The 25,184-nt window shown below is 45.8% G+C and overlaps 2 protein-coding genes and 1 long non-coding RNA gene across 4 annotated transcripts in view; 1 reads left to right on the forward strand and 2 right to left on the reverse strand.

Annotated features, from left to right (window-relative positions):
* The window catches only part of UBXN7 (UBX domain protein 7), a 26,589-nt gene extending 17,530 nt beyond the window's left edge, over positions 1 to 9,059 (reverse strand). Inside the window, exons 1-3 of the mRNA XM_021545423.3 lie at positions 8,904 to 9,059; positions 4,858 to 5,005; positions 2,674 to 2,741 (exon numbers count right to left, since the gene is read on the reverse strand). Coding sequence (XP_021401098.3) covers positions 2,674 to 2,741; positions 4,858 to 5,005; positions 8,904 to 9,030 — 343 coding nt within the window. The 5' untranslated portion in view covers positions 9,031 to 9,059. The remainder of the gene's footprint in view (positions 1 to 2,673; positions 2,742 to 4,857; positions 5,006 to 8,903) is intronic.
* Positions 8,998 to 13,304, forward strand: LOC146766586 (uncharacterized). Its single transcript, XR_014957290.1, has 2 exons — positions 8,998 to 9,523; positions 11,097 to 13,304. It is a non-coding gene; the product is annotated as an uncharacterized LOC146766586 (long non-coding RNA).
* RNF168 (ring finger protein 168) lies at positions 11,150 to 25,157 on the reverse strand. Of its 2 annotated transcripts, XM_021545422.3 has the most exons (9): positions 24,217 to 25,157; positions 19,953 to 20,096; positions 19,189 to 19,259; positions 17,980 to 18,323; positions 16,832 to 16,908; positions 15,517 to 15,693; positions 14,736 to 14,860; positions 14,368 to 14,455; positions 11,150 to 13,889 (listed from the first exon to the last, which is right to left on the reverse strand). In XM_021545422.3, exons 4-9 carry the CDS (start codon positions 18,278 to 18,280, stop codon positions 12,831 to 12,833), a joined length of 1,827 nt encoding a protein of 608 aa, XP_021401097.3. In that variant the 5' UTR covers positions 18,281 to 18,323; positions 19,189 to 19,259; positions 19,953 to 20,096; positions 24,217 to 25,157; the 3' UTR covers positions 11,150 to 12,830. The 2 variants fall into 2 exon arrangements, with proteins under 2 accessions (XP_021401097.3, XP_085443728.1); XM_085587602.1 differs by lacking the exons at positions 19,953 to 20,096; positions 24,217 to 25,157 and adding an exon at positions 19,559 to 19,603.
* Between the last annotated feature and the right edge of the window lie 27 nt (positions 25,158 to 25,184).

Genomic DNA, 25,184 nt, shown 5'->3' on the forward strand with positions numbered 1-25,184 from the left:
GAGTAGAGGTCATTGGGAAGAGCTGGAGATGGATGGAAATAGACAGAAGGCAATTTGGAAATTCCATCTCCTAACATGTCCTCCCTCCATACAAAACATGTATTAACAATACAGAGAGGTTTAAAGCCCCTTCTGATGGGCTCACCAAGACCCTTCACATGAAGTGGCAGTGCTGTCACAGCATCACCTTGTCACAATTCCAGTCAAGATTTTATCCACGGCCTTCAAGGGGATGAAAAACTTCAAAAGATTAAATTCCATGAGCATTTGTTTTAAATTAAGAAGCACATTTGTTTTTTCTACAAGGCGTTTCTACTCTTTTCTAAACACTTATTCTGGTCCTGTCCCAGCTTCTTGGCTGGACTGAACAGCCACACTCTTCCAGTAGATCCAGCATTACTGTTTGCAAGGAAACCTTCAGAACTGATTATGTGCAGCTGGACACAGAGCCCAGGAAGGTGTCAGAAATAGCACCCTCAAGTCCCACTGAAGTCCTAAGGTACAGCACAAGCACTGCACTTGGAAGGAAAACAGAACTGCCTGCCAAGATTATTCCAGTTACTTATCTCCTTTCCTATCAACTGAAAGATAGAACTGTCAAAGTCCAATTGCTACAAGACATAATAAATAATATACAAATTAAAGTCAGATAAATACAACCTATACCCAGTGGAAATGTAATGACACAACCTATCATGGAGAAAGAAAGCAAGCTTGAACAAGGGATGTGCTGGGGAATAACACCTCTCAACTCCAGGGAGTAAGATCTTCTTCACCCTGAGTGCTTAGGCACAAGCCAAGCTCAGAACAACTTAAACTCAGTTGGAACAGCAACTGAAGGACCACTTCAGCAAAAGCAGCATGTCCCTGCCAGGCTCAGCTGGAGCCAGGCAGCACAGGTGAAGAGGCTCGCAGCAATCCAGAAGGATCCTTTATATTGAATGATGGGCTCCATGTATCCAGCAGGGCACAAATACACAGGGTTACCTCTTCAGCTGGAAAACAACCACCTCAGCATGACCCTTGCAAACAGAAACTGCCACCTCTCCTGCTGTACGTGTAGAGGTGAGACCAATTATCTCTTCAGGTTCAGCTGCTTTGTCAGGCTGCTCTGTGCCAGAAGCACAAGTGACACTGGTGGATCAGTGCCAGGAGGGATGGCCAGTGTCAGGTCAGGGATGGTCAGTGACAGTGTGACTGAGATCAGTGTGTAACAGGTAGGCATCAGAACACCATTAGGATCAGAAGATCTGAATCCTAATAACCCACAGGAGTCAACAGATATTGGTAAGAAACACTGCTGGGCCACAGGAAAAAGTGCAGCGAGCTCCTTTACCTTCAGAGAGGCATCAGCAGGGCATCCTCCTCTGGATGCACATTTCCTGCTGCAGAACTGCCCTCCTCTGCTACTAAACTCCCCACTTCCAAAATCCAGGTAGGATGGGAAGTGCAAGGATTAGATAAACACAGTGTGTCCTTGCTTTCATGTCACTGCATGTTATGGTTTAGACCTTCAAAGTCCAGCTTTACTGTTGCTGACAAGGTGGCCTTTCAGCAGCAAGGGGAATGGCATGAAATTTTATCAATGAAGCTCACAGAAGTGCAAAAACACATCAATGAAAGCAAATACTTTGCATGTCATTCCCTTTTTGCCCAAATGCAAATTAAGTGTGTATTTCAAATTGCTGGTACTTTATGCATCTCACATCAGTATGTAGAAGTTAAGTTAGTCCATTTCAGTGATTCAAAGTCTGTCTAAGTTTTTTGATGGGACTGGGGGATGAAGCATATTAAAGGAGTCAAAATTTTCCAGCTCCCAAAACAGACAGGAAAAAAAAAAAAAACCTGCTAGAAGGACTAAAACTAGAAAAACTAACATTGCTATCAGTACAAGTACAGCAAAAAGGGAAGTGGTATGCACCTGTATTGCCTGGCACTGTGTGCTCCCCCTGAACCACCCTCAGCCTGTGCATCCCACTTAAACACCTCTCTGATGCTGAATAACAGAGTCAAGAAAAAATCAGTTCCAGAGTAAACCTGGAACTTCTCCTTCTCCTTTCTAACACAGGAACTAAATGATAGGAAAACATTTCCCATGGGTGGGAAATGCAGCCATTGCAGTGACAAGCACTTGCACAGCCTTCCTTGGTGATAAGGGCAAAGCTCTCAATCCATCTGACATGGCAAAGGCCAGCCCAGAAATGACCTAGTCCACATGAGAAGGACAGAGACAAGAAAGGTAGCTGCTCAGCACAGCTTAAAGAGCAAATTAAATTCCTGCACGAGAAATGGAGAAGGGTATGAGCAATCACAGATTTCAGCCCTTCTTTCTGATCTGTCATCTCGAGACACAGGCATTTGTCCTCTTCATTTTCACTTGTCAGCCAAGGCTCCATCTTCCACCCCAGCACATCAAACATTTCCACAGCAGTATCCCACAGTTCTGGGCCCCCAGATGCATACTTAATTAAGTTAATTGGCTGCCACCTCACAACATCTCATGAAACAAGATTTGGCAAATTAGCACCCCTGGGAATAAAGCATCCCTTGTGTGTGAGGTTTTCAATACCAATGGTGTTTATTTCTTCATATTCAACAAGTTTTGATTTTCTTTTGTCACTTAGCTCACCTTAAGGTAAGGAAAACAGTAACAAAATAAGAACACAAGCCTACCTCCAAACAAAGGCTCAGGCTCTACTAAGATTTCTTGTTTTTGAGGAATTGGAGCTCGTACTTCATCTCTATCAAAGGAGAAAAAACAAAAAGGAAAATATCAGAGAGATGATAATATTCCAAGTACTGTACAAACCACATCTCATTATGCTCCAAGGCTCCTGTAACTTAAACCAGTTAAAGATGCTGCTGTACCATTGCACAGAGTGAAGAGGTTTGGATTAAGTGGGCTCTCAAGGGAGCATCTGTTCCCACTCATGGCACTGCTGCTGGACCTGGTACCCTGTGCACTGAGAGCTGGCATGGATGACCTTTGATAAAACATTGCACAAACCCCTGAGTGACTCGATCCCAGGCTTTGTCAATGTATATTTAAACAATTTTTGTTCTTGAATAACTTTGTTAGAAACTTGGAAGTTTTTAAAACCTTACCAAAAGATGTTAAATAATCCATTTGCCATCCTACTTTCCTTGCTAGCTACACAGAAAAACATTTTCTTCCTTATTACCAACTTTTGTCTGTCAGAAGATGTTTTGCTTCCACCTGAAAGTCACACCCCTCTCTTTTCCAGAGGAAGGAAAACAAGGTCAAGATGGCCATTTCCCCCCATTTCTGAAGCAGTTCTTGGCTTACATAACTGGGCTCCCTCACATGTCAATAGCTCAGTCAGTTATACTTGCAGACACTTACAGACACTATCCAAAACTACAATTAGGAGAAGAGAGGAAACCACAAGCATCTCTGAGACAACAATGTGGTCACCTGGCCCACGGATCTATGTGCAGAAGGATTCATCCATTGCTACATCCTGTCTGTGAACTCCCTCTTCCCCCAGACTTCCAAGGTGTGAAGCATGCACTTTGCAGCTGTTGACCATGCAGGATTCAAAAGGTAACTCAGGATGTCAGCAGGATGCACTGACCTTGCTCTTACCCTCCACATCTTTGATTGCTCTGTGCAGCTAGTCACTCTCCATTTGCACATTTACTGTTCTCTCTCCTAGGAGAAACACTGAGCTGATCAGCAACTGGAGGGTGTTGAGTATAAAAAAGAAAGTATTCCAAGAAAAATCTGAAGTCACTGATGTGCCAGAAGTTGTTTATAAATAAGAACACTAACCTATGTACCTACTTTAACTTTGTTAAAGGTTCAAGTAGGAAGGCATCTCACATCAGCTATAAAGGTTAGCATTAAAAGAATTACTTAAATTTATACATGTGCTTCAGAAGTATGAGAGGCAAGGATTTTCCTCTGTAAGTCAGCTGTCTTTTTCCTGGAGTGGAAGATTTTCATAAGGACAAAAACCTGGCTTACGTTTAATTTACCATATTTAATGAATGTGATTTATACCACTCAAGATATTCCCTTTATCTCAAGCAGTCACATTAATAGGCAGCACTGCCTATGCAGAGACTCTGCCATGTGGAAATTATCTTCCCTTTGCAGGCATCTGATGTGTAAGAGACTGATGAAGGTGCTGAAGTTGCTGATTCCTCTGCATACAGGTGTACAGGCCTGGTCTTTCCAGTGCCAAACTGGTTAAACCACCACAATAAAACCCTCACAAGTCAGACTCTTCTCCCAGGTAAGGAGAGGTAGGATGAGACTCAAGTTATGCTAGGGGAGGTTTATGTCAGATATTATGGCAAATTTCTTTACAGAAAAGGTTGTAAAGCACTGGCACAGACTGCCCAGGCAGTGGTGGAGTCACAATTCCTGGAGGTGTTCAATAAACATATGGATGTAGCACTTGGGGATGTGGGTTAATGGTGAACGTGGTGGTGGTGTTGGGTTGATGCTGGACTTGATGATCTTAGAGGTCCTTTCTAACCTAAAATTCTATGAATTTATGAAATGGGAGTAAGGTGGCTTCATTTATAAGAACCAAACCATGAGAATTCTCTAACTGCCAAATTAGAGTAAAGCAAGACTGCTGAAGCATTTAAAAATAAGACTCTCTTATTACTGGATCCCTACTTTAATGACTTGAGCTTTGTTTGAAAAAACCAGTAGGCAGTAAACTTCTGAAGTGCAAGAGACTCCCAAAGCAGAACACCCAGAAGAACGCTGCAGCAATCAACTGAGCAGTGTGTAAGGCTGTGGTGAGAAGTGGCAGCTGCCCGGTGTCACTGCTGTGCTTTGCACAGTGCCACCGGTGGCACAGCCGTGCCCAGGGTACGTACTCGGGGTGCGGGCGGGCGGCAGACACGGCTGCCGAGCTGGTGCTGGGCTCCTCTGCTATCCCTCCTCCGTCCAGGAACATGGTGACAGCCATCTCCAGGTTGTTGTTGCAGGCTTCCAGCATGTGCTTCCCCACGCTTTCACTGGCACCTGCAATGCCAAAGGGAAATCTCAGCGTTTTGGCTGGAAGCGCCCAGAACAGCTTTCTCTCTCAAAGCATTAATAATTAGGAGGAACAGTTCATCAGCTGCCATTTATCCCTGAAGCACAACTGTGAGAGGAGACAAACTACTCAGCTCAGGGGGAAGGGAATGCTTGCAGTCAGGACTGCCGGGTTTCTTCCTGCCAGTAACTGAAAACCTAGAGGAAACCATCTGAGGGGTTTTAGCATGATCTGGATTTTCTTCTAGAGGTCAGACATTTTCCTGGTACATGGACCTGTTGGAATGAGTCCAGAGGAGACCACAAAGGTGCTGCTGCGAGGGCTGGAGCCAGGCTGGGAGAGCTGGAGGTGATCACCTGGAGAAGAGGAGGCTCCAGGGAGAGCTCAGAGCCCCTTCCAGTGCCTAAAGGGGCTCCAGGAGAGCTGGAGAGGGATTTGGGACAAGGGATGGAGGGACAGACAAGGGGGAATGGCTGGACACTGATAGAGGGCAGGGTTAGATGGGATACTCAGGAGAAATCCTTCCCTGTGAGGGTGGCAAGGCCCTGGCACAGGGAGCTGTGGCCACCCTGTCCCTGGAAGTGTCCAAGGACAGACTTGGAGCACCCTGGGACAGTGGAAGATGTCCCTGACCATCACAGCTGATAGAACAAGATGAGTTTTTAAGGTCCCTTCCAAGACAAACCATTCCATGACTCTATGGATTTTTCAACACCAGCAGGCATACACAAAAGAAATGAAAACCTGACTTAACATTTTAACAGGAAGAAAATTAAATCAGCTGCTAATTTTTTTTATCCACTTGTAACAGACATTTAGAGGAAAGAAAAGACACTCTGATTTACTGATTCTGCTGAAAGGCAAAATGAAACCAGCAGAAGCTCAGTTTATATAAGAGGGAAAAAAAGAGGGAGAAAGTAGTACTTTTCTACTGAGTTCTTTGTATAATGACTAACATTTATTCAAATCACAGACTCATGGAGCAGTTTGGGTTGGAAGTGAGCTTAAAGCTCATCCAGTTCTACACCCTGCCATGGGCAGGGACACCTCCCACTACCCCAGGTTGCTTCAGGCCCTCTCCAGACAGGCTTTGAATACCTAAAGTGCAACTAATCCCAGTTTTGATGTTGTTGCTCACAATGAAGCAACAGTTCCTAACATCACCTTTAAGTCTTTCCTCAGAGGATGAGCCTCTATGTCCCAGCTTTTCCTCAAAAAGCATCCCATCAGCAGAAGCTCCCTCAGGAGAAGAAGCTCTCCTGAAACCAAATTCTTTATAGCACCTTCTCCATAAGTGGTGGAGTGCCAAAGAGCTTATTTTCCTTTAGAAAGGCTAGTAGAGAGGAAGAGTGGTAAAATGCAGCTGAACCAGTCTGGGAGCAGCTTTGGGATCTCTAGTAATTCTTACTAACTCCACAGCAAGTCACCAAAATGACAAAAACACTTTGTCCAAAACCAGGCTCACAGAAAATATCAGTCTGGGCAAAACATATTCAGATGTTTCTCAGATTTTGTGGGAAAGACTCAAGAAGCTATGGTTTGAACACAGAATATACTTTGAAACTGTGGAGATCAATCAGTTCTAAATAACCTGCACATCAAACCACAGAGAAAGCCAAACTGACTGAGGGAACTGGTTTCCCAAAACACCCAACCTGCCACAACAAGCATGCTGGGATGACAGGCAGCTGTATTTTTAAGACCTTAACTGAGAGGAAGAAAGTGCAAAATAAAAACTAGTGACATCCCAAAAAATCAATGAGAAGTTCAGGTTCTTCACTCAAACTATTTTTTGGCATTTTCAGCACTTTTCAATGCTAACTGTAGCAATGAAACCACACCTGTGAGCCTGGAAAACACACACACCCCACTGTACACCTCACTGCAGAGTCATGCAAAGTCACTCATCTGCAAGAGCTGGAAGAAAAATGATAATTCAACTCTCTGCTATTATTTAAAGAGATACTGACACAGCAATGCTTTCACTGATTCCTCATCATTCCTGAGAAAAGTGCCAGCAAATCAAAGTTTTCAATCCTCGTGTTGGAAAACAGAAAATTCTAAATATTTGTTAAGTTTCAAAGCAAATTTCACAGATATCCCATCATTTCCTTGGGGAAAACTGATGCCTTGAGAGGCTGCCTAGAACAGAGGCTAGACAGAGTTAAGGAATAAAGTAGGTATTTATTAAAAGGCCTTCAATGGATACACCTTGGGCAGTGCAAGAGCCTGGCCGAGGCTACACCCAAGATGGACCCTGGGTCACGAATTTTCACACTTTTATAAGTTTTGGTCTATTTTCATATTGGGGTCAATTGTCCAATTACAGCTGCATGTTATGAAGTCCCATCCTCTCAGTCTGCTCTCAATTCACTGCTGGTTCATACTTTTTGGGCCTGAAGCTGCAATGGTGACCTTTGCTCTAGGGCTGGAAAAGGGTTGTTTTGTGTGGCTGAGCTGTGAGGAGAACTTGCTAACACTTTATATGAAGTTCAGAGTTATACACTAATGCAGCACAGAATCTGGAAAACACAAAAACTAAAACTTAAGGCAGCAAGACACACAGGAGTTACATTTTTTTAGCAGTACTTTCCTGGATGAGAGCACCAAAGAAACACAATTCTGACACCAGGAGCGAAGAAAAGCACCAAGGACTAATTCTCCTCATCCCTCATGCTGCAGAGTCTCTCAGCCTTTTCCCCACAGACAGGAGTGACTGCATACACTTACAACTCTGAGTTGAAAAAGCTACTAATACAAAGCACTGAGGTGTGAGCACCTGTCACACCACAGCAGCATTGGTCAGACAAGCTCCACACACTCCTAGATGCAACCTTAAATTCTGATAAAGGTCAAAACAGAACTTCAAAACTCCACTTAACAGTGGATGGCTGAAGCCCAGCAGGCTATTTCTTTTTTGGTTTTGAAAGCATAGAGGGGTTCTCTTATGTTGAGCATAAAACGTGTCTAAACATAAAAGGTGTCAGGAGGAGGAAACCTTTAGCACAGCTCTGCCTGCTCTGATCCAGGTTTTAGCAAACATCTCACACACAGGCACATACTACTGAAAATAAAATTGCTGTAAGTTCTTTTTGTCCAAAAGGTTTACTCTATAAAGATTATTTAGGAATAGCTGAGAGATCAATAATCTCCCTGCTTACATCCTGTCGAGGATTTGAGTGTGTGCAAGAACAGGGACACAATCTGAAACGGAGCTGGTCTGGATAACCGAATTAGAGCAGTTTCACTTCCCTTTGGCTGTTTCGTTGACATATCTTATTAACCACTCCTGCAGCATCTGACATGCAAAGCCATCAACCAGGGGTAACTGCGGCGAAGCAGATTAAACACGAAGTGGGTCAAGAGCTCCAAGCACACAACCCGAAGCAGGAGCTATCGCCTGACGCGAACTTCCACGCAAAAGCGACCAGCTCTCCCCGTCTGCGAGTCAAGTGGCCCGCGCTGCAGGGTATTTCTGCTTTTTCAAAGGCGGACTCGGGGCTCAGCGCCCGGATCCCTCCCGGCCGTCAGAGCCAGCCGCGGGAGCGGGAAGCGGCTCCCGGGGCGGAGCGCGGGCGGCAGGCAGGGAGCGGGACACGGACCCGCGCCACCGGGACAACCGAGAGGAACCTCCGCGCCGCCGCTCAAAGGGAAGCGAGCTCTCCGCCGCGCAGGGAGCGGGGCCGAGCCGAGGCAGCCCCGCCGCGTTGGGCCCTGGCACCGCCGGCGCCCCGCGGGAGGCGCTCCGGGGGCAGGGGCAGCGCGCCCGGAACCGCTCCGCCTCGGCCCGCGCCTCCCGCCCCCGGCCCGCCGGCGGGGGGGGGCCGGGCGGGACCCACCCGCGTCAGCCCCGCGGCCTCGGCGCGCCCCGCGCCCCGAACGCACCGGTGATGGCGGTGAACTGCTGGACCAGCGCCCTCAGCGCCGCGGCGCCCGCCGAGCCCCCGGGCGCCGCCATCTTGCCGCCGCCGCACCACAACACACGCGCCGCCGGCCGGCGTGCGCTGCGCATGCGCGGGGCCCGCCAGCGCGCGCGCCCCTGCCGCCGCCCGCCACCGCGAGGGGCGGGGCTCGGTTGCCGGGGTAACAGGCCCCGCCCCTCCGGCCGCGCGGGAGGCGGGAGTTGCCGTGGCAACGCTCTCCTTTCCCCCCCCCGCCGCCTCAGCGGCTCTCCCTGGGAACGCCCCCGGAATTCCCGACCCGCCGCTTCCGAGGGACGCGGGCCTTGGATGCGGACCGGCACTCTCAGGTCACGCACCCGGGGCTCCCACGCGGATTTACCCCATTAAAAAGGCCCGCGGCGCAGCGGGCCGAGTGCAGGGGAGACACCGGGAATAGCCCGGATCACCGGCACAGGCCGGGCGTGACCTGCTGGAGAGCAGCGCTGCTGGGAAGGACCTGGGCGTTCTGGCAGGCAACCAGCTGTTCCCGAGCCGGCAGTGTGTCCTGGGGGCCAGAAGAACCAGTGGGACCCTGAGGGACACTGCGAAGAGCACTGACAGCAGGTCAGGGAGTGATGCTGTGCCTCTGCCAGCCCTGCGAGTGCTGTGCCCAGCTCTGGGCCCCTCAAGAGAGGAGATAGTGGAGCTGCTGGAGCGGGTCTAGGGGAAGCTGTGGAGATGCTGAAGGGCCTGGGGCATCTCCCTGATGAGGAAAGGTTGAGGGAGCTGGGGCTGCTCAGCCTGGAGAGGAGCCCAGCTCAGAGGGGCCTCAGCCCTGCCTGTCCCAGTGTGTCCCTGTCTGTCCCTGTGTGTCCCTGCCTGTCCCTGTGTGTCCCTGCCTGTCCCTGTGTGTCCCTGTGTGTCCCTGTCTATCCCTGCCTGTCCCTGCCTGTCCCTGGATGCAGGCAGGGCCAGAGCAGGGCCCAGGCTCTGCTCCGGGGGCCCAGCAATGGCACCAGAGCCACGGGCAGGGACTGAGCCCAGCAAGTTCCACCTGGACATGAGGAAGAACTTTCCTGGGCAGTGATGGAGCCCTGAACAGACCCAGAGAGGGTGTGGAGCCTCCCTCACTGCAGATATCCCAGATCTGTCTGGACACAATGTGTGCCATGGGCTCTGGGATGGCCCTGCTGCAGCAGATGGACCCACTGAGGTCCCTTCCAGCCTGACCCATTCTGGGATTCTGTAGGACAGGACCTGAGGTGGTCAAGGAATAGCTCACCTGCACTGGTCCAGGGAGCCCTGACAGGGCAGCCCTGCCATCACTGTCACAAAGCCAGAAGAGGAAACCCTTGGATTTGTCCCCACTTGCCATACCAGGTGTTTCTGATCCCCAGGCCACCTGAAGAAATATCAGGAAAGGAATGTTTTACTCCTTTCAGTTTCCTGAGACAGCAGGAATGTGGCTGCCTTGCTGCTGAACACCCTGCCAGTAACACTTGTCAGCTCTGAGTACCACAGAAAGCTGAGATTTCCCTAGAATTCTAATAATTCATTACCTCACTGCCATGGAAACAGGTACATCTGTTCCCTCTCTTACCGCCTCTCATTCCCACACCAGCTCTGGTGCCCAGAGAAGCAACCAAATCTGTAAAGTATCTGTGGTTTTGGCACTTGTTTTTCCTGGAAGTTGGATGAGCTGAACTTGTTCACAAACAAGACAAATTAATCATCAGGGCTGAAGGCAGGTGAGCAGCAGTGAATGGTTACACCAGCCCAGACCTCTCAAATAGACTCCTGCTTCACCAACAGCAGTAAAACAAAGCTGATTTCACCTGCCTCAAAGCTCCCAGACTATAGGGTCAGAAACAAGCTGCTGGTACAACCAAAATCCATTCAGCAGTGGCCAAATTCCACCCTCTAACAATGAAGACCTAAAAGAATAAGCCAAAGTATGCCTAGTGAAGATTATTGTGCCATGGATGTGGTGAGGAATGGGATAATTTGGGGACTTGCAGCATCCCACCTTGGATAAGGCTGCTGCTATACGTGACAGGTATTGTAGATTTTGCAGTTAAGTTTTTTGTTATCTATCAATCAGTTTTCAGTCCTGGTTTTTTGGGGGGTTTTTTTGTTGGTGTTTTTTTTTTTTTTTTTGCATTCTGCTTTGAAAATTATTGTTGTTTTTTTTTTATAGGCTTACCCTGACTGGAAAGGCTGAGGGTCACCAGCATGGAAAGTCAGTAGCTCTGCCTTAAAAAAAACTTTTTAATTTTTTTTTTAACATCAGAAAAGAATCCCAACTGTGTTAAGGATTATGCAAAAACAGACCCATATTGAAGGAAAGCTTCCAGAACAATGGCTGAGGCAGCAGGAGAAAAAGCTAAGGATTTGCCACTAGTCACCTGTTGTAACTTCCTCAAAAAACATCTCTGAACAGAACATTTATTTATGAGAAGCCTACCAATGATAAAGAGGTGCAGGCTTTGGGGGGGAAAAAAACCCAACAATTCATATTTTTGGCTCAGTGTGCTGGTCATGCTTTCCACAAAATTTCTTTTTTTAAAACTTTAACAATCAAAAGATGCTGCTGAAGAAACTAGTCTGTTAGGAATGCCCTATAACAGAATTAAAGTGCTCAATGGGGTTCAAATAAAGGACAAAATTCAAACATTTTCTGACTTTGATGACTAGCACACACCCTTCAGCACTGCAGCTGGCACTCGGCTCCATTTCAAACACAGACAGTGCAAAAGTAGCTCCAAAGAAGCAAAGAAAAGCTAAAATATGGCTTCAGAAAACAGATTAAACAATTAGCAAGAGAACTTCCTCTGGTTGCCTCTTCCTCAGCCTCAACTTCCTACAGGCCTCAGCACCTCCACATCTAAATTACAGTTTGAGTTATTTTAGTTTTAAACCCAACAGGAACAGTATTTAGTAGTGCCTCTAAAAATGGAGGAAAACAGTTATAGCCAGGCAGGTCACTTATATGAATCTCTAATTACTGTCATGTTATGTCATTACTGACAACTCCAGTCTTCAGTTGCTTCTTTCCCTTTCACCTTTCTCCATCATAACTGGCTTCTGGACTGTTGTTTTAATCACACTCAAACCAGTTTGAGTATGAAAATTAAACAGCATTATGTATAGTAACACCATTGTACATTAACATGTACAATTAACAGGATATTAACAAGAAAACAGAAGTATCTTGTTCTCAACAACAGGGAAAATGGGATCTGCAGGAGGGATCTCTGTGAACAGAGGTGAATGGGAGCCCACAGCCTTGGCATCCATGAAGATCCTTGGCTTTGGCAGTGGAGAATGACCTGTTTCTTTCCTCTTTGTCCAAGGGAGGGGTTACCATATGAGAGGGAAAGAGTGACTGTCTGCTTACACTCGTGTTAATGGGTGTGCCAACAATGCAATTCCAGCAACAGCCTAAATTCCAGCAACGTGCTTTGATTTACAGAACAGTGGTTGTGCTGATGGAAGCTTCAACCTTGCAGCTGACAGCCAGCTGAGAATACAGGCTCGTTTTTCATTTGTTTCCTCCATGGAATGTGCATCTTTTCCATTAAAGGCTTCAAATTCTCATTTTTAGATCAGACCATCAGTTATCCTTGTTTTCCAACACTACCAGTATTCACACTCCAAACCATGTAAATGCAAGTTAGAAAATAAGAAATGCTCTGATTCCTGCAAGAAGTGCTGCAAGTGCTAGAAAATAATAATCAAGAAAAGAACAATTTTAAAATGTTACATTCTGGGGGTATATGTTACTAGAACATCTCAGAACTCACAGCACTGTTGCCCAGAGTGGTTCCCCTCCAAAGCAACCACTCAAAACTGCTTAGGGAAGCTTTGCCTAGCACAGAAGAACATCACCACAGTTCCCATTCCTATTCCACCACATGTCCATGGCTCTGATCTACTCTGCAACAGGGCTTTTAAACATCTGCAGGATTGTCTTTTGCTTGTTCTTAGGCAGTGAACAAATATCATTTGTGTCACTGGTATTAACCACACAATTCAAAACCTTTCCTTCCTTGATGCTGGGGGATTTCACCCGGACCCTGGCAGGGGACTGCCAGTTTTCATTGCAGGAACCTTTCCGAGACTTGTAGTGATTGGTTTCAGCCTGTGTTTTTGATCCCTTTGAGTCTTTTGCCTTGGAGCTTCCCTTCCTGGCAGAAGAGTCTTTCCCAGAGCGGGGTGGTTTGGTGCGGAGCAGATACTCGTCTGGAGAGCCCTTCTGTCGGTTCAGTGTCCTTTCCTCCTTGTCCAGCTCCTTTTGCAGCTGCAGAGCCAAGAGCCTGTCCTGCTCCTCCTGCCTGCGCCTTTCATAGAACTCCTGCTCAAAGGCTCTTTGTGTCTGCAAGTTAAAATCATTCATCTGCTCTCCTTGCTCTTCTACACTTTCTGAAAAGGTTCTTCTCCTCTTATCAAGCATGTCCAAGTCAATCATGGCATCAGCTGGGGTCTCCACTAGCTTCCTTTTGGGAGTCTCCTTAGAGTTCTGTGGCCTCTCTGGTGTCTCTTCATTTGAGTGTCCAGCCCCCTTCCCCAGACCACCTAACGTGGTCTGGCTGTCAGACATCACACAATTTATACCAGAGGCAGAAGTTTCATCAGACTTTTCAAGGTTTACCCTTTGGACATGTGTCAAATTGCCACTGTCTGACTCAATTCCATCATCATCTCCTTTGGATCTACGAAGAACTGTCCTAGACCCTTCCCCTTCTGTGGTTCCATGAAGTGCATTGGGAACTCCATCTTCTAAACCATTTGGTCCTGGTATTTTTTCCTGCTTGACAGTAGTGACAGTTTCACCTGAAGCTGAGGCACTGAAATAGTTCAGGCATGATTCCAAAAATGAATCCTTAGCTCCAGAATCTTTGTTTACACTGGTCAGCTGTGGAGACAGGGTTGGCATTTCCTCTTGCTCATCCTGCACTGCAGAACTGCTGCCTTCATTGCTGTTGATCTCCTGAAGAAAAGGAAGACACCACTAATGAAGTAAATTTATCAAAAGCCCATGGGTGTGAATAAATACCAAACTCGCTTCTCATGGCTGCATTGCCATTGAGTGATCTTCTCTTTTTGAAAAATACCTGGTTAATAATAATGAAAATATTTAAAATAACTGCAGAAGCCCAGCTAAAGGACTGAAGCCACAACTGCAGCATTTTCCTCTTATCAGTGATTCAGACTAAATGCTCATCTTCTTTGAAGGCTTTACAGGAATGATCAGACAGGCAACCATGGAATGCTGTAAATCAGGGTGCACCCTCTTCCAGTAGGCTTCAGTACTGCAAACCATGAATACCAAAGGTAGCTCAAAAAGGGCAATATAACCTGCCCAGTGCCAATATGCAAGGGGAATAGAAGACTAGAACCGTACAGGCAAGGGGAAAATATCCCATAATTACTAACTGTGAGATTTATAACAAACTGATTCCTCTTACCCCAGAGATAGAGTTGCTCCTGGCTCTTCCTGTGGCACTGGAGAACAATGCTGATCCCAACATACCATAATTTTTTGGAGACAGATACCTTTAAAAGAAAAGAAGGATACCTCTTTAAATATTTTTGTCCTTAAATTGTCAGTCCTTTGCATTATTCAAGATCTTCAGGTTCATTCTGACACACAAAAAACAACAAGAAGGCAAGTGTATGGCTTCTCCTCCTATGAGGAAATGTTTTAAACTTCAACACTTCACGTTTGTCCCCAGTTATCTCGGGAAGCTGGCCTACAGCATTACAAAGAAGCAAATGGGGCTGAGGGACCCTGAACAGGTCAATAATTAAAGAAACACTTGGCTAAATCCCTTACTTCTGAATGTCTCCAGAGTTGCTTGGTTTGTTCTTTGCCTTGCTCAGGATAAGTGGGGATGTCTGACTGGAGAGGCTGTGTGCTGGTGACGGGCTGCCGGGCACGTGTCCCTCGGGATCCTCATTCTTCCAGACAATGAAAAACAACATTAGGTAAAACAAAACACAATAAAAACTGCAGAAACCTCAGAGAACTGCTTGGGTTTTGCTGCAGAATTAGTTATTGTTGTCCAAAGGATTCCAGAACTGTGAGTAACGGATGGTTAAGAGAAAGAAACATTAGATCTAACACTGAGTGACAGGAGGCTTTGCTCAAATAAGTACACAGGTTTCATCACTGGGTAGCAAAAATTCAACTAAGCAAAACAAATTAATAAAATGAAAAAAAACACCTCCAAAGGGTCAGGTACATTTTCACTGTATGTTCCTTCCTTCAGTACAGATTACACATATTCATTTCTTCCAGAGAAGGATTTTTAAAAACATGAGGAAAAGGAAGCATACAGCAGAAAATCAATGTTTTAAAATGTTTCACAATGAAAACATGCAGCACACATGCTGGGTGCTGGATTTCAATTGTGGTTTGCACAGGCTTCAACATCCGCCTGGCTTTTCAAAAATTAATGGTCAATCAAGGCTTTAAAGTACTGGGGAATGACAACAGCTTTCACCTGCAACTAAAATAAATTTTAACTACTCCAAATTTTAACATTTGCTCTGAGAAGTCCAAGCTGCTTGCACTACATTGATATTTGCTGCTGTCCCACTCGATCCTAACTCACCAGACTGTTACTGAGCTGCCAGGCCAGCTCTTCATCTTGCTTCAGCTGCTTCTCCATCTCCTTCCGTCTCTCTTCTGCCAGCCTGTGCTCCTCCTCCTCCTCTGCCAGCAGCCACTGGATGTATTCCTCACTCGCTTTGTTCTCCTCCTGCTCGTGCGCTCGCCTTTCTGCCTCCACCTAAACCAGATGTTGGAAAAAATCCACCTGGTTACTGCTGCAGGGCCACACTTTACACCAGAACCTCTCAGCTGACACTGCTTAAACATGAACCATTCACTGTTCACAAAACACAGCAGCATTTCATCGCACGAGTCTCAAAGATGTAAGAATCATACGGATGCTGTGTGTAGAGCCTTGGGTTTTACCACAGTGACAAACCTTCGGGTTTCTCTAAGATACCAATAACCTGCAAGGTTAAACTCCATTCTTCACCTTCTCGAAGTGTTGGTAACAAAACTAAGGTCTCCAAATACATGGATCTACAGAGAAAGTAAGATTAGAATTCTGTCTAAGACTGAATGCCAGCTATCCCACAGCATTTGCTCAACCTGCTTTTATCATGATACATCCCAAAGACAGAATGTCTCTGTTCTAGAAGAGTGCTGCTCTCCTGAAACACGCAAGTCAGCAGTCAGGAATTTTACACCTGCCTTTCTTACAGCAGACATGCTGAGAGATCAGTTACCAGCAACTCCATGAGGAAGTACTGCAAAGTACTTCAAGAATAAAGCTTTGTTTGGAAATTCCCCCCAGTCCTCTGCTTCATGTGCTCCTGTAATCACCAGCAAGGGACTCTCAGAGAAAAGTGCATTCCCATACATTCCAACTCTAAATCTTAATACTACTGGTCCGAATTGGAAGAAGGATCCTTAAGTAAGCCAAAACTGAGAATTCTTTAGATTTTTTACTGATTTTCAAATGAGCACAGGTAACAGTGAGCAAAGAAGAAATACTGCTGTATGTTCATTACTGAAGGTTATCTAATTGAGGTCTCTTACTTGGAGGGAAATCAAGAAGACAAATATAAAACCAAAGCCCAAACAGTTCCAAATTTCTATATTTGCTACTTTTATGTACATTGACTGAGAGATGAGGTAGGAGGTATAGATCAAGAATGTCACCTCATGTCAAATACAAAGAAATCTCTTTCACCAATTTAATTCATGATCCAGAAGTGACCAGTATGTATGTTCTTGCAGATGCAGTGCCCATTAAAATATCTTTGTTATTAAATAAAATTACAGCTGTTTGTAGGAACAATTCAAATAAGTGGATATGAAACATTTATGCTTTTTAAATGTATTTTTAGACTTACCTTACTAATCTCTGCCTCATATTCCTGCCTCAGTTCCCCAGGCTTGCTCAGCTGGTGCTGCGGCTTGGGGACACAGACTAATCAAGAGGAAGGAGAAGAAAAACCAAAGTCAACAAATTCATTACAGTTATCAACAAAGGATTTCAACAACAACAAAGGATTTTAACTCCATACCCTGTCATGGAAATGATTTGACATAAATCAAGTGCTGTGATTGAAAAAAGGAAGGAGTAAAGCAAAAAATATAAAGGAATAAAGTTTACACTATAGAAAAGTGTGGTGTTATGGAGTGGCAGGAACAGGCAGTGTTTCCCAAGCACTGCATACAAAGTAAGTACAACGGAACAAGTTTCCCAGAGAAGCTGTTGCTGTCCTATCCCTGGAAGCGTCCAAGGCCAGGCTGGATGGAGCTTGGAGCACCCTGGTCTAGTGGAAGGTGTCCTGCCCATGGCAGGGAGGTGGAATGGGAAGATCTTTAAGGTTTCACCCATCCGAAACCATTCCCTCATTCGTTCTCTGTTGGTACGCTGACCATAATTTATGTCTTTCACTCTTTTTTCATTAAAAAGACCTCAGAACAGTGCAAGCGAACAAGTAGCCCAATGGCCAGCCTATCAAAATGTCCCCCAAGTGCACTTGTAACATCATAAACCCCAAAATCATTCTTCAAAAAGTTAATCAGATTTCACTTCCTTCTCTCTGACACCACAATTTTCAGCTCGGATTCTTGCATTGACCGAACCCCTGGAATTTCAACCAAACTAATTAACACCTAAAAATCTTCTAACCACTTCACTAACTTGACAGTGATAAAGAAACACACCCACAGACTCAAACACTCTGCCTGTAGATGCTACAGCTGCAAATGAGCAATGAACAAGGTCAGGCAGCCACACACCAAATACCCCGCACCAAAGGCATGATCAAATACCTGAAATCACCAGACAATGTAATTTTCATCCTCTGTGCTACAAATGAAGAAGGCATTGCTCACCTGTCCCCTGCCCCTTTTGCAGGAGAGCTCTGTCTCTGCCAGCAGTAACACACCTGCCTACCCACAGCTCTGTATTCCCCAACATCTGAAGTCCACCCACAGGAATTCCTGTGGCAAAGCAGAGACATCCCAGGACAAGAGACATTTCACTTACTTTCCTCATCCAAATCCTGTCCGTTCATCCTGCGCTCACACTCCTCTGGGTAATTCTTCTGAATCTTCTCCCAGAGCTCCCAGTTGATAAGAGTATTTCTGCGAGTATTGTACCGTGCCCAGGAAGAGACTCGACGCCTACAAAAGGGGCAAGAAAGGCTGGCCTTTTCCACTGTCATCTGGAAGCAGGAATTACAGAGGGTATGGCTGCACGGCAGCGTGACAGGCTCCACAAAGATCTCCATGCAAATCTGGCAGAGGCAGTCGGACAGGGAAAGCGGGGCCGTGGATTTCTTCGACATACTGACGTGAGGTAGAGGAACAGCACTAGGACAACATCAGGGCCTGAAAGCCAAAAGAAACATTTAGGTTCCTTATGGGAAGTAAAATAAAGGAAAATACAAAATGTCTTACAGCTACTTTGTCACTATAGGACACGAGAAAGCACGACGTGAGCTGTTGTTATTGTGAAGGTAAAAAAGAGAAAGTTTATTTTCTGACTCTAGCATTTATCGTTTCCCAAAGGTGACAGTGGATTGGAGGGTGAAATTGTTACCTCTCCAATGACACTGGATAAACTACTAGTCTACTAAAATTCTCTGCCTCTATAAAAGAACATAAAACAGTAAGTTATTTACAGAAAGTATGTGAAAAAGTTTGTTACAAGAATGTAAACTCAGAAGGCTTTAGAAAATCTTAAAAAATTAAAACAACACTACTGCAAGAAAATGTTAATGGATTTAGAAATAGTTGCTGTTTAAGTGATTGCTTTTCTCAGGGCCTGAGAGATTCCTGAGGAAGAAGCAGAGCTTTACAGAAGTCATAGAAAAACTGTACCAGGTTTTCCTACTGCAGTTTCATATGAGCTGTAACAGATGCTTTGGAGATAGCAAGGAGGTGGTGAGGAGGGAAAAGGTGAGAGCTTTTCCAGCCACCTTCTGTTACTCCCATCTTCTCCCATCACTCCCTATCAATGATAAGATATGCTGGATATGTTACTCCAGTTACCTTAACCTTCCATTCACTCATTTTTTCAGAATGTGAACATCCTTTGACAGCTGCTTTTGGCACAAGCTTGCTTCCAGCATGTTCTGAAGGTGAAATACACCAGAGCAGAGCAGCTTCTTTCTCATTCGCTTGCTTAAGCTAGGACTATAAAGTTAAAATTCGTCTTTTTGTTAAGATAGATAAAGAATGAAAACTTCAGCACCTTTTTGTATGACTTGAAACTGTGGGGGTCATCTGTCTCCTCACACGATTTTTCCACTTGGACCAGCAATACTGTGGGAGAGAAAACAAGACATGTACAGCAAAAGAAGAAACCCACTGATATTTAAGTAACAAGCTTCTTAAACAGGCAGCTTCAGAGACAGGAGGCCCTTGAAAGAAAGGCTGCCATTCCTCACAGAGAACTCTCCATGGAGACAAATACACGTTAAGGCAGGTTTTATTATTTCCGCTATTTTTATTGACAAAAAATAACCCCCAGGACGTCGGCGCCCAGCGAAAAGGGGGCCCCTCGTCCCCCTCCGTGCCCGTCACCCCAGCCCTGAGGGTCCCAGCGCGGCCCCGGCACCCACCGCTCCCGAGGCCGGCAAAGGCCGCGGCTCCGCAATGGCGGCTCCGCCCCGCCCCTCACTCAGGGGCAGTTCCCGCCGCCCGGCCGAGGGCTCCGCCTCCTTCTTCTCCTTCTCTCCTTCCTTCTTCTCCTCCTCTTCTTCTGCCTCCTCCTTCTCCTTTTCCACCTGCTCCGCCGAGCCTGCTGGGAGACAGAGGCCGCGGCCCCTCAGGGGGAAGGCGGGCTAGGCTGCGGTGGCGGGCGGGCGGGAACGGCTCCCTCAGCCAGGGAGCTGCGCTGGGTGGGATGTGAGGAGTAAATCCTTCCCTGTGAGGCTGCTGAGGAGCCGGGGCAGCCGCGGCCCCGTTCCGGCAGTGCGGGGCTCTGCTGCCTGGTGTGGTCCTGGCTGGGCTCACCTGTCCGCAGGTGCCCACGGCACATCCCGCCGCAGGTCCTCCTCCATCGCCTCCGCCTGCAGCTCAAACGCGTGCGCCAGGCTCCGCAGGCTGCAGTCCAGCTCTGCGAAGCGAGCCTCCAGGGACAGCAGCCTGCCTTCTACTCTGCGCGGTGGAAAACGAGAGTAAGGGAATTTCGGAAGCATTCGGGGCTTTCTGTCACGACATTGCATTGTGCACAGCTTCAGACCCCCTTCTAGGGGCCCTCCCAAGGTTTCTGGGAACACCACTAAAAGTCAAGGTTTGTTGTCACATCTTTTTGGCCGTTTCCTGGTGCAGAGATCTTAACATCTCCAAATACATCTGCAAAATTAGTAGGTAGATATATCTGTGGCTCTCAACCATATGCATTATCAGTGGCATAGGTTTTTCTCTTAACACATTTTGAGGTGATTTATGCTTTTATTTGTCATGTCATGGTCTTTTGAACCATTTTAACATTGAGGAGAACTTCTCATTACTCCTCTGGTTAAAAACTATACAAACAATAAACAAGCCACCCGCAGTGTTTTTTTAATAGGACTGTCCTTCCATGGAACAACTGTGATAAAAACTACTTCATAGCTTGTATTTATTAACTGCTTTTTCATTATTGGATGTCTGTTGTGTTTCTCCCTATTTAAAATTGAAAATTATAAAGATGAGGTTTTGAGTTTTAAGCCACTCCACTTTTGCTGAAGAAAACTGCCTGGTTTAAAAGAACTTGCTATGTTGAGACAAGGTAATGTATTTATTTTTGTACCCATTTCTCTCTTTCCTGGAGATACAGGGTGTGCTGGGTTCCTGTCACTGTGGGTGGTTTTTATACAGAGTTTGTCCACATTTTCCTCAGGTACCTGATTGACATTGAGGTGTGTTTTTGAGAATCCTGAGGATCTGAGAGCTAATGTAAATAATTCAAAGTTCCTTCTTAAATACTGAAAAACTATCTCAGTACCATGTAGACTATAGTGATTTGCTAGCAGAGCATCACCTACTCCTTACAGAATTTTTTGTGATTTTTCTTTTTATTTTACTGGAAAAACTTCAGGCTGTATCACCTAACAATAACTACACTATTAGCAAATATTACCTACATATTTTTCTTTATCTTACCTTTTTTTCATACCTAGTTTGCTCCACTGCTTCTGTGACCTACCTGTGTTAAACACTCTATTACATGTATTTGAATGAACTTTTTGTAAGGACAAAATACACAGCAGCTGGTGATGACATTAAAAAATAAAAAGGAAAACAAAACCCTTCAAACATTTTTCCATTATTTGGTATGTATCCCATGGCATTTTAATGCCTGTTGTTATAAGAGACCCAAAATGCCATTTTTTCCTATCAGCAGCTCCTCCCTATCCCTGCATGCCTCTACTCCTGCCTCCTCCTTCTTCAAACTAAACCCTATTTTTGATTCTGTCTGCAGCTGACCTGAATGAAGAGAAAATAAAAAGACCTCAACAGTGGCATATTTTACTAAGTATCCCCGACCTTAATTCATTGTCTGGCAGATCCTTGTCTAACGATTTGCTGTTGTTTCTTGAGGCTAGAGGCTTCCTCTGCAGCCTGGTGGAGCTCATCTTACTGTGGCAGGACTCCTCTTGCTTCAGCAAGAATTTTGGGATGAAAATTGAACTTTTAATTGGAAACTAAGCTGGTGTCATGTAGAAATGTAGGGAGTTCAGAAAAACCCGAAGGATTGATGTGTCATAATTGGATCGAATCTGTCAGCACTGAGAGAGGAAGTGCAGAAACTGAGGTGAGGTGAGTTGGGCTTTGCTGTGAATGACTTCCAGAGCTGGGTTGTCAGATAATGAGTGTTCTTGCCGGTGAATTGTTGGTTTGCAACTTTTTGTCATGGTAAATAAGCTTCCACACGGCCCATTCTCCAATTCCTCCTCTACAAGTCGGAGTAAGTTATCTAAGATCTCATCACTAATGCTACTCTCAGTGCAGCAGTGGTTTCTCAGCAGGCTTCAGTCCAATGCTTTACTATTTGACCAGTTTTATCTCTCAAACATTTTTTACTGCCTTTCTGTAAATTAATCTTCTGTGTTTTTAAGCACCTGCAATAAAAACATTTAAGCATTTGCCAATTTTGGATCTAAAAATGTCTGTTCAGTTATACCACGGTAGATATCTCCCACAGCTGTAACTGAATTCTGATAGACTGAGTGCTGCTGCTTCTTGATCTAAGTTTGGAATGAAAAGAGGAAGAATGGATTAAACCTCCCATTTTCATTTCCATCATGACCTCTGAACACTTTTTCCTTTAGTGTAAGTGAAGTTACCACTAAGTCAGCGACCTCTAACTGACTAGTGTACAGACAAACCACATCCCCATTCTTTACCAGAAAGCTTTTAAAATTCCTCTCTTGTTAGCACACAGAACATATTTGGAAGCCATACAGTAGAAGCTCCAGCATTCCCACTTCTCTGGAAGTGTGGTTCTTTGTGAGACCTTATTTCTGCTATTCAGGCATTTACAGAAAATGATATTTTAGAGCTGTCACATGGTTTGATTTTCCAGGCCAGTGCAGCATCCCACACTTCTCCAAGCCTTCCCCATTCACTCACTCCATGGTACATTAGACACACACTTCTTCCCACAGAATTAATTTTCACTTTTTTCTTTTATGAGTTGTTTCACTGTTTCTCCTTCTGGTCAGGTCTCCAATAGCTACTTTTGTGTTCACCATCATGTGAATCAGAGTTATAAAGGCTGTGGATGAACTAACAGTTAGGAGCAGTACCTCGACAAGAAAAGTTTCTTTCCTAGTCTGTCAGCTGTCTGTCTGTCAACACATAATCACTCATTTCCTAAGCAGAAGTACTGCATCCCATCAGCTGTGATACTCTCAACAGGGATCCTTTTCACTGCAGGTAAACCACAGGTGTATGTATGACACCTGATTTGACTTTTAAAAGTCTCAACACTGCATAGTTTGCCTTTAAATGTAAAATATCCTAGAATCCCAGAATGGTTGAGTGGAAGGACCTTAAAGCCCAACTCATTCCACCCCCTGCCATGGGCAGGGACACCTTCCACTATCCCAGGTTGCTCCAAACCCCATCCAACCTGGCCTTGGGCATTTCCAGGGATCCAGGGAAGCTACAGCTGCTCTGGGCAGCCTGTGCCAGGGCCTCACCTCCCTTCCAGGAACGTGAAAATCCAGAGTGTGGGGACAGTATCCTTCCTACCTCTAACTGCTGAGAATTTCTGACCCTTTTTTGACTGTTTTTCCTGAAGATCCATGCTCGTATCTTTGTATCTGCCCTGAGCCACCACCACTGGTGCCTGCTGCTGCACAGCCGAGCAGGAACCAGTGCCAGCAGGGGCAGCTGAGGCTGGATTATTTTTCAGGAAGTCTATGAACCTGTTGGTCACATTCCTCTGCCAAGTGCAGGCTTTGGAAATGGAGGGTGAATCAGCATCACCTATGACCTGATTCCCCAGTGATGGTGATTTGCTTTCCTAAAACTTTTAAGAAAGGTCCATTCTTGGGGTTCTTTTTTGCTCATGATAACCACTCTCCAGACTCTGAGGCATGATCTGAAAATCAGAAGTTCACCTGAAATCTCTAATTAGAACAGCAAGCCTGAATTTCACAGAACCACAGAATATCCTGAGTTGGATTCACAAGGATCCAACTCCTGGCCCTGCACTCCTGTACCCCCCAGCAATCCCACCCTGTGAGAGCATTGTCTGAATGCTTCTTAAGCTCTGGGAGCTTTGGTGCTGTGACATTCCCTGAGAAGCCTCTTCAGTGCCTGACCACCCTCTGGGAGAAGAATGTTTTTCTAATATCCAACAAAAACCTCCCCTTATGCAACTTAAGGCCATTCCCTCAGGTCCTGTCACTGGGCACCACAGAGATCAGTGTCTGTCCCTCCTTCCCCCTCATGAAGAAGTTGTAAACCTCAACGAGGTCTCCCCTCAGTGTCCTCCATGCTGAACAGACCAAGTACCCTCATTGCCTGGTGACAATTCATGCAGCTGCAGGCCACGGATGATGGAGCAACTGCCCAAATCCTGCAGCAAACTGCCAGGATGGCAGGCAGGGAATAACACCACCGTGGAGCTGGTGGCTCGGTCCCTCTTTCCTCCCGCTGTCCGTTCACAGCCAGTTGCCCACAGCAGTTTCCAGAGAAGCACAGGTTAGCCTGGTGTCCCGTGTTAGCTGTCCCATGCCCCAGCCCTCCGTGCCCTCCCTGTCCCTCCCCAGCCCTGCAGGACCTGTTCAGCGTCTCGTTCAGGGAGCGCAGGGAGATGCTGGCTTTCGCCATCTTCCTGGAGAACACCAAGAGAAGAAATAAAAGCTGGAGCGGGCTCGCTCCTCTCTCCTGTAGCCGGCAGCAACAGCAGGGACAGGGGATCTGAGTCCTGCAGGAGGTTGTTTGTTCCAAGGCTTTTTATAGCCTGTATATCCAAATATAGGTCATGGATGCACCAACACACGTTCATGGACGTGTCACACACTGAACCACACAGCCCGACCCGACCCCTTCCTCTGCCCCACTGATCCCGTGTCTTCACACATGAACTCATGCACAGGTAACACAAAAAGGAACAAGTACAATTTTATGCCTTTTTTTTTTTTATTGCTGTGTTTTGGCTTTGATTTGCTGTTGCGCCCACCAGATCATGTCTTGGGCCAAAGTCTCCTGCTGGGAAAGGCTGTACAAGCAGATTGCCTTTGTTTTTTGTTTTAATTAAAAAGGTACAAAGGTAAAATCTGATTTGGATGAGAATGAGTTGTGTTTGGTTGCAGGGAGCTGCTTTGAGCAAAACCAAGACAGTTGGAATCTCTTCCATAAAGGGTGAACAGAGGCAGCACAACCAGATAATGATTTTCCAGAGTTTTGTATGTAAAAAAATAGAACTGGAAATTTTTCCAATATAGTATGAGTCTGGTAACAGCCCAGTTGGTAAACACAGCAGCACAAACCCAAACCTACCACCAGTGCAGCATGTCCTCAGCCAGTACTAGGAATTCAGTTCTGTGACAGGATAAGGACAGCCCAGGAAAAAAAACCCTTTTTAAAGAGTTATTTGCTCACTTCATGGGAAATTGAGCATGAACTGAACATGTCTGGAGATGTAACATTTCCACTTAGGTTTTCCTACCTTCAATTTGCAAATGAAGCTTCTAGCAAGCCAAGTTCTACTCATTGTGTTTCAAAGCTTTAGGAAGACAGGAACTA

This window comes from Lonchura striata, chromosome 9 (assembly GCF_050655825.1).
Source record: "Lonchura striata isolate lonStrDom1 chromosome 9, ASM5065582v1, whole genome shotgun sequence".
Lineage (NCBI taxonomy): Eukaryota > Metazoa > Chordata > Aves > Passeriformes > Estrildidae > Lonchura > Lonchura striata.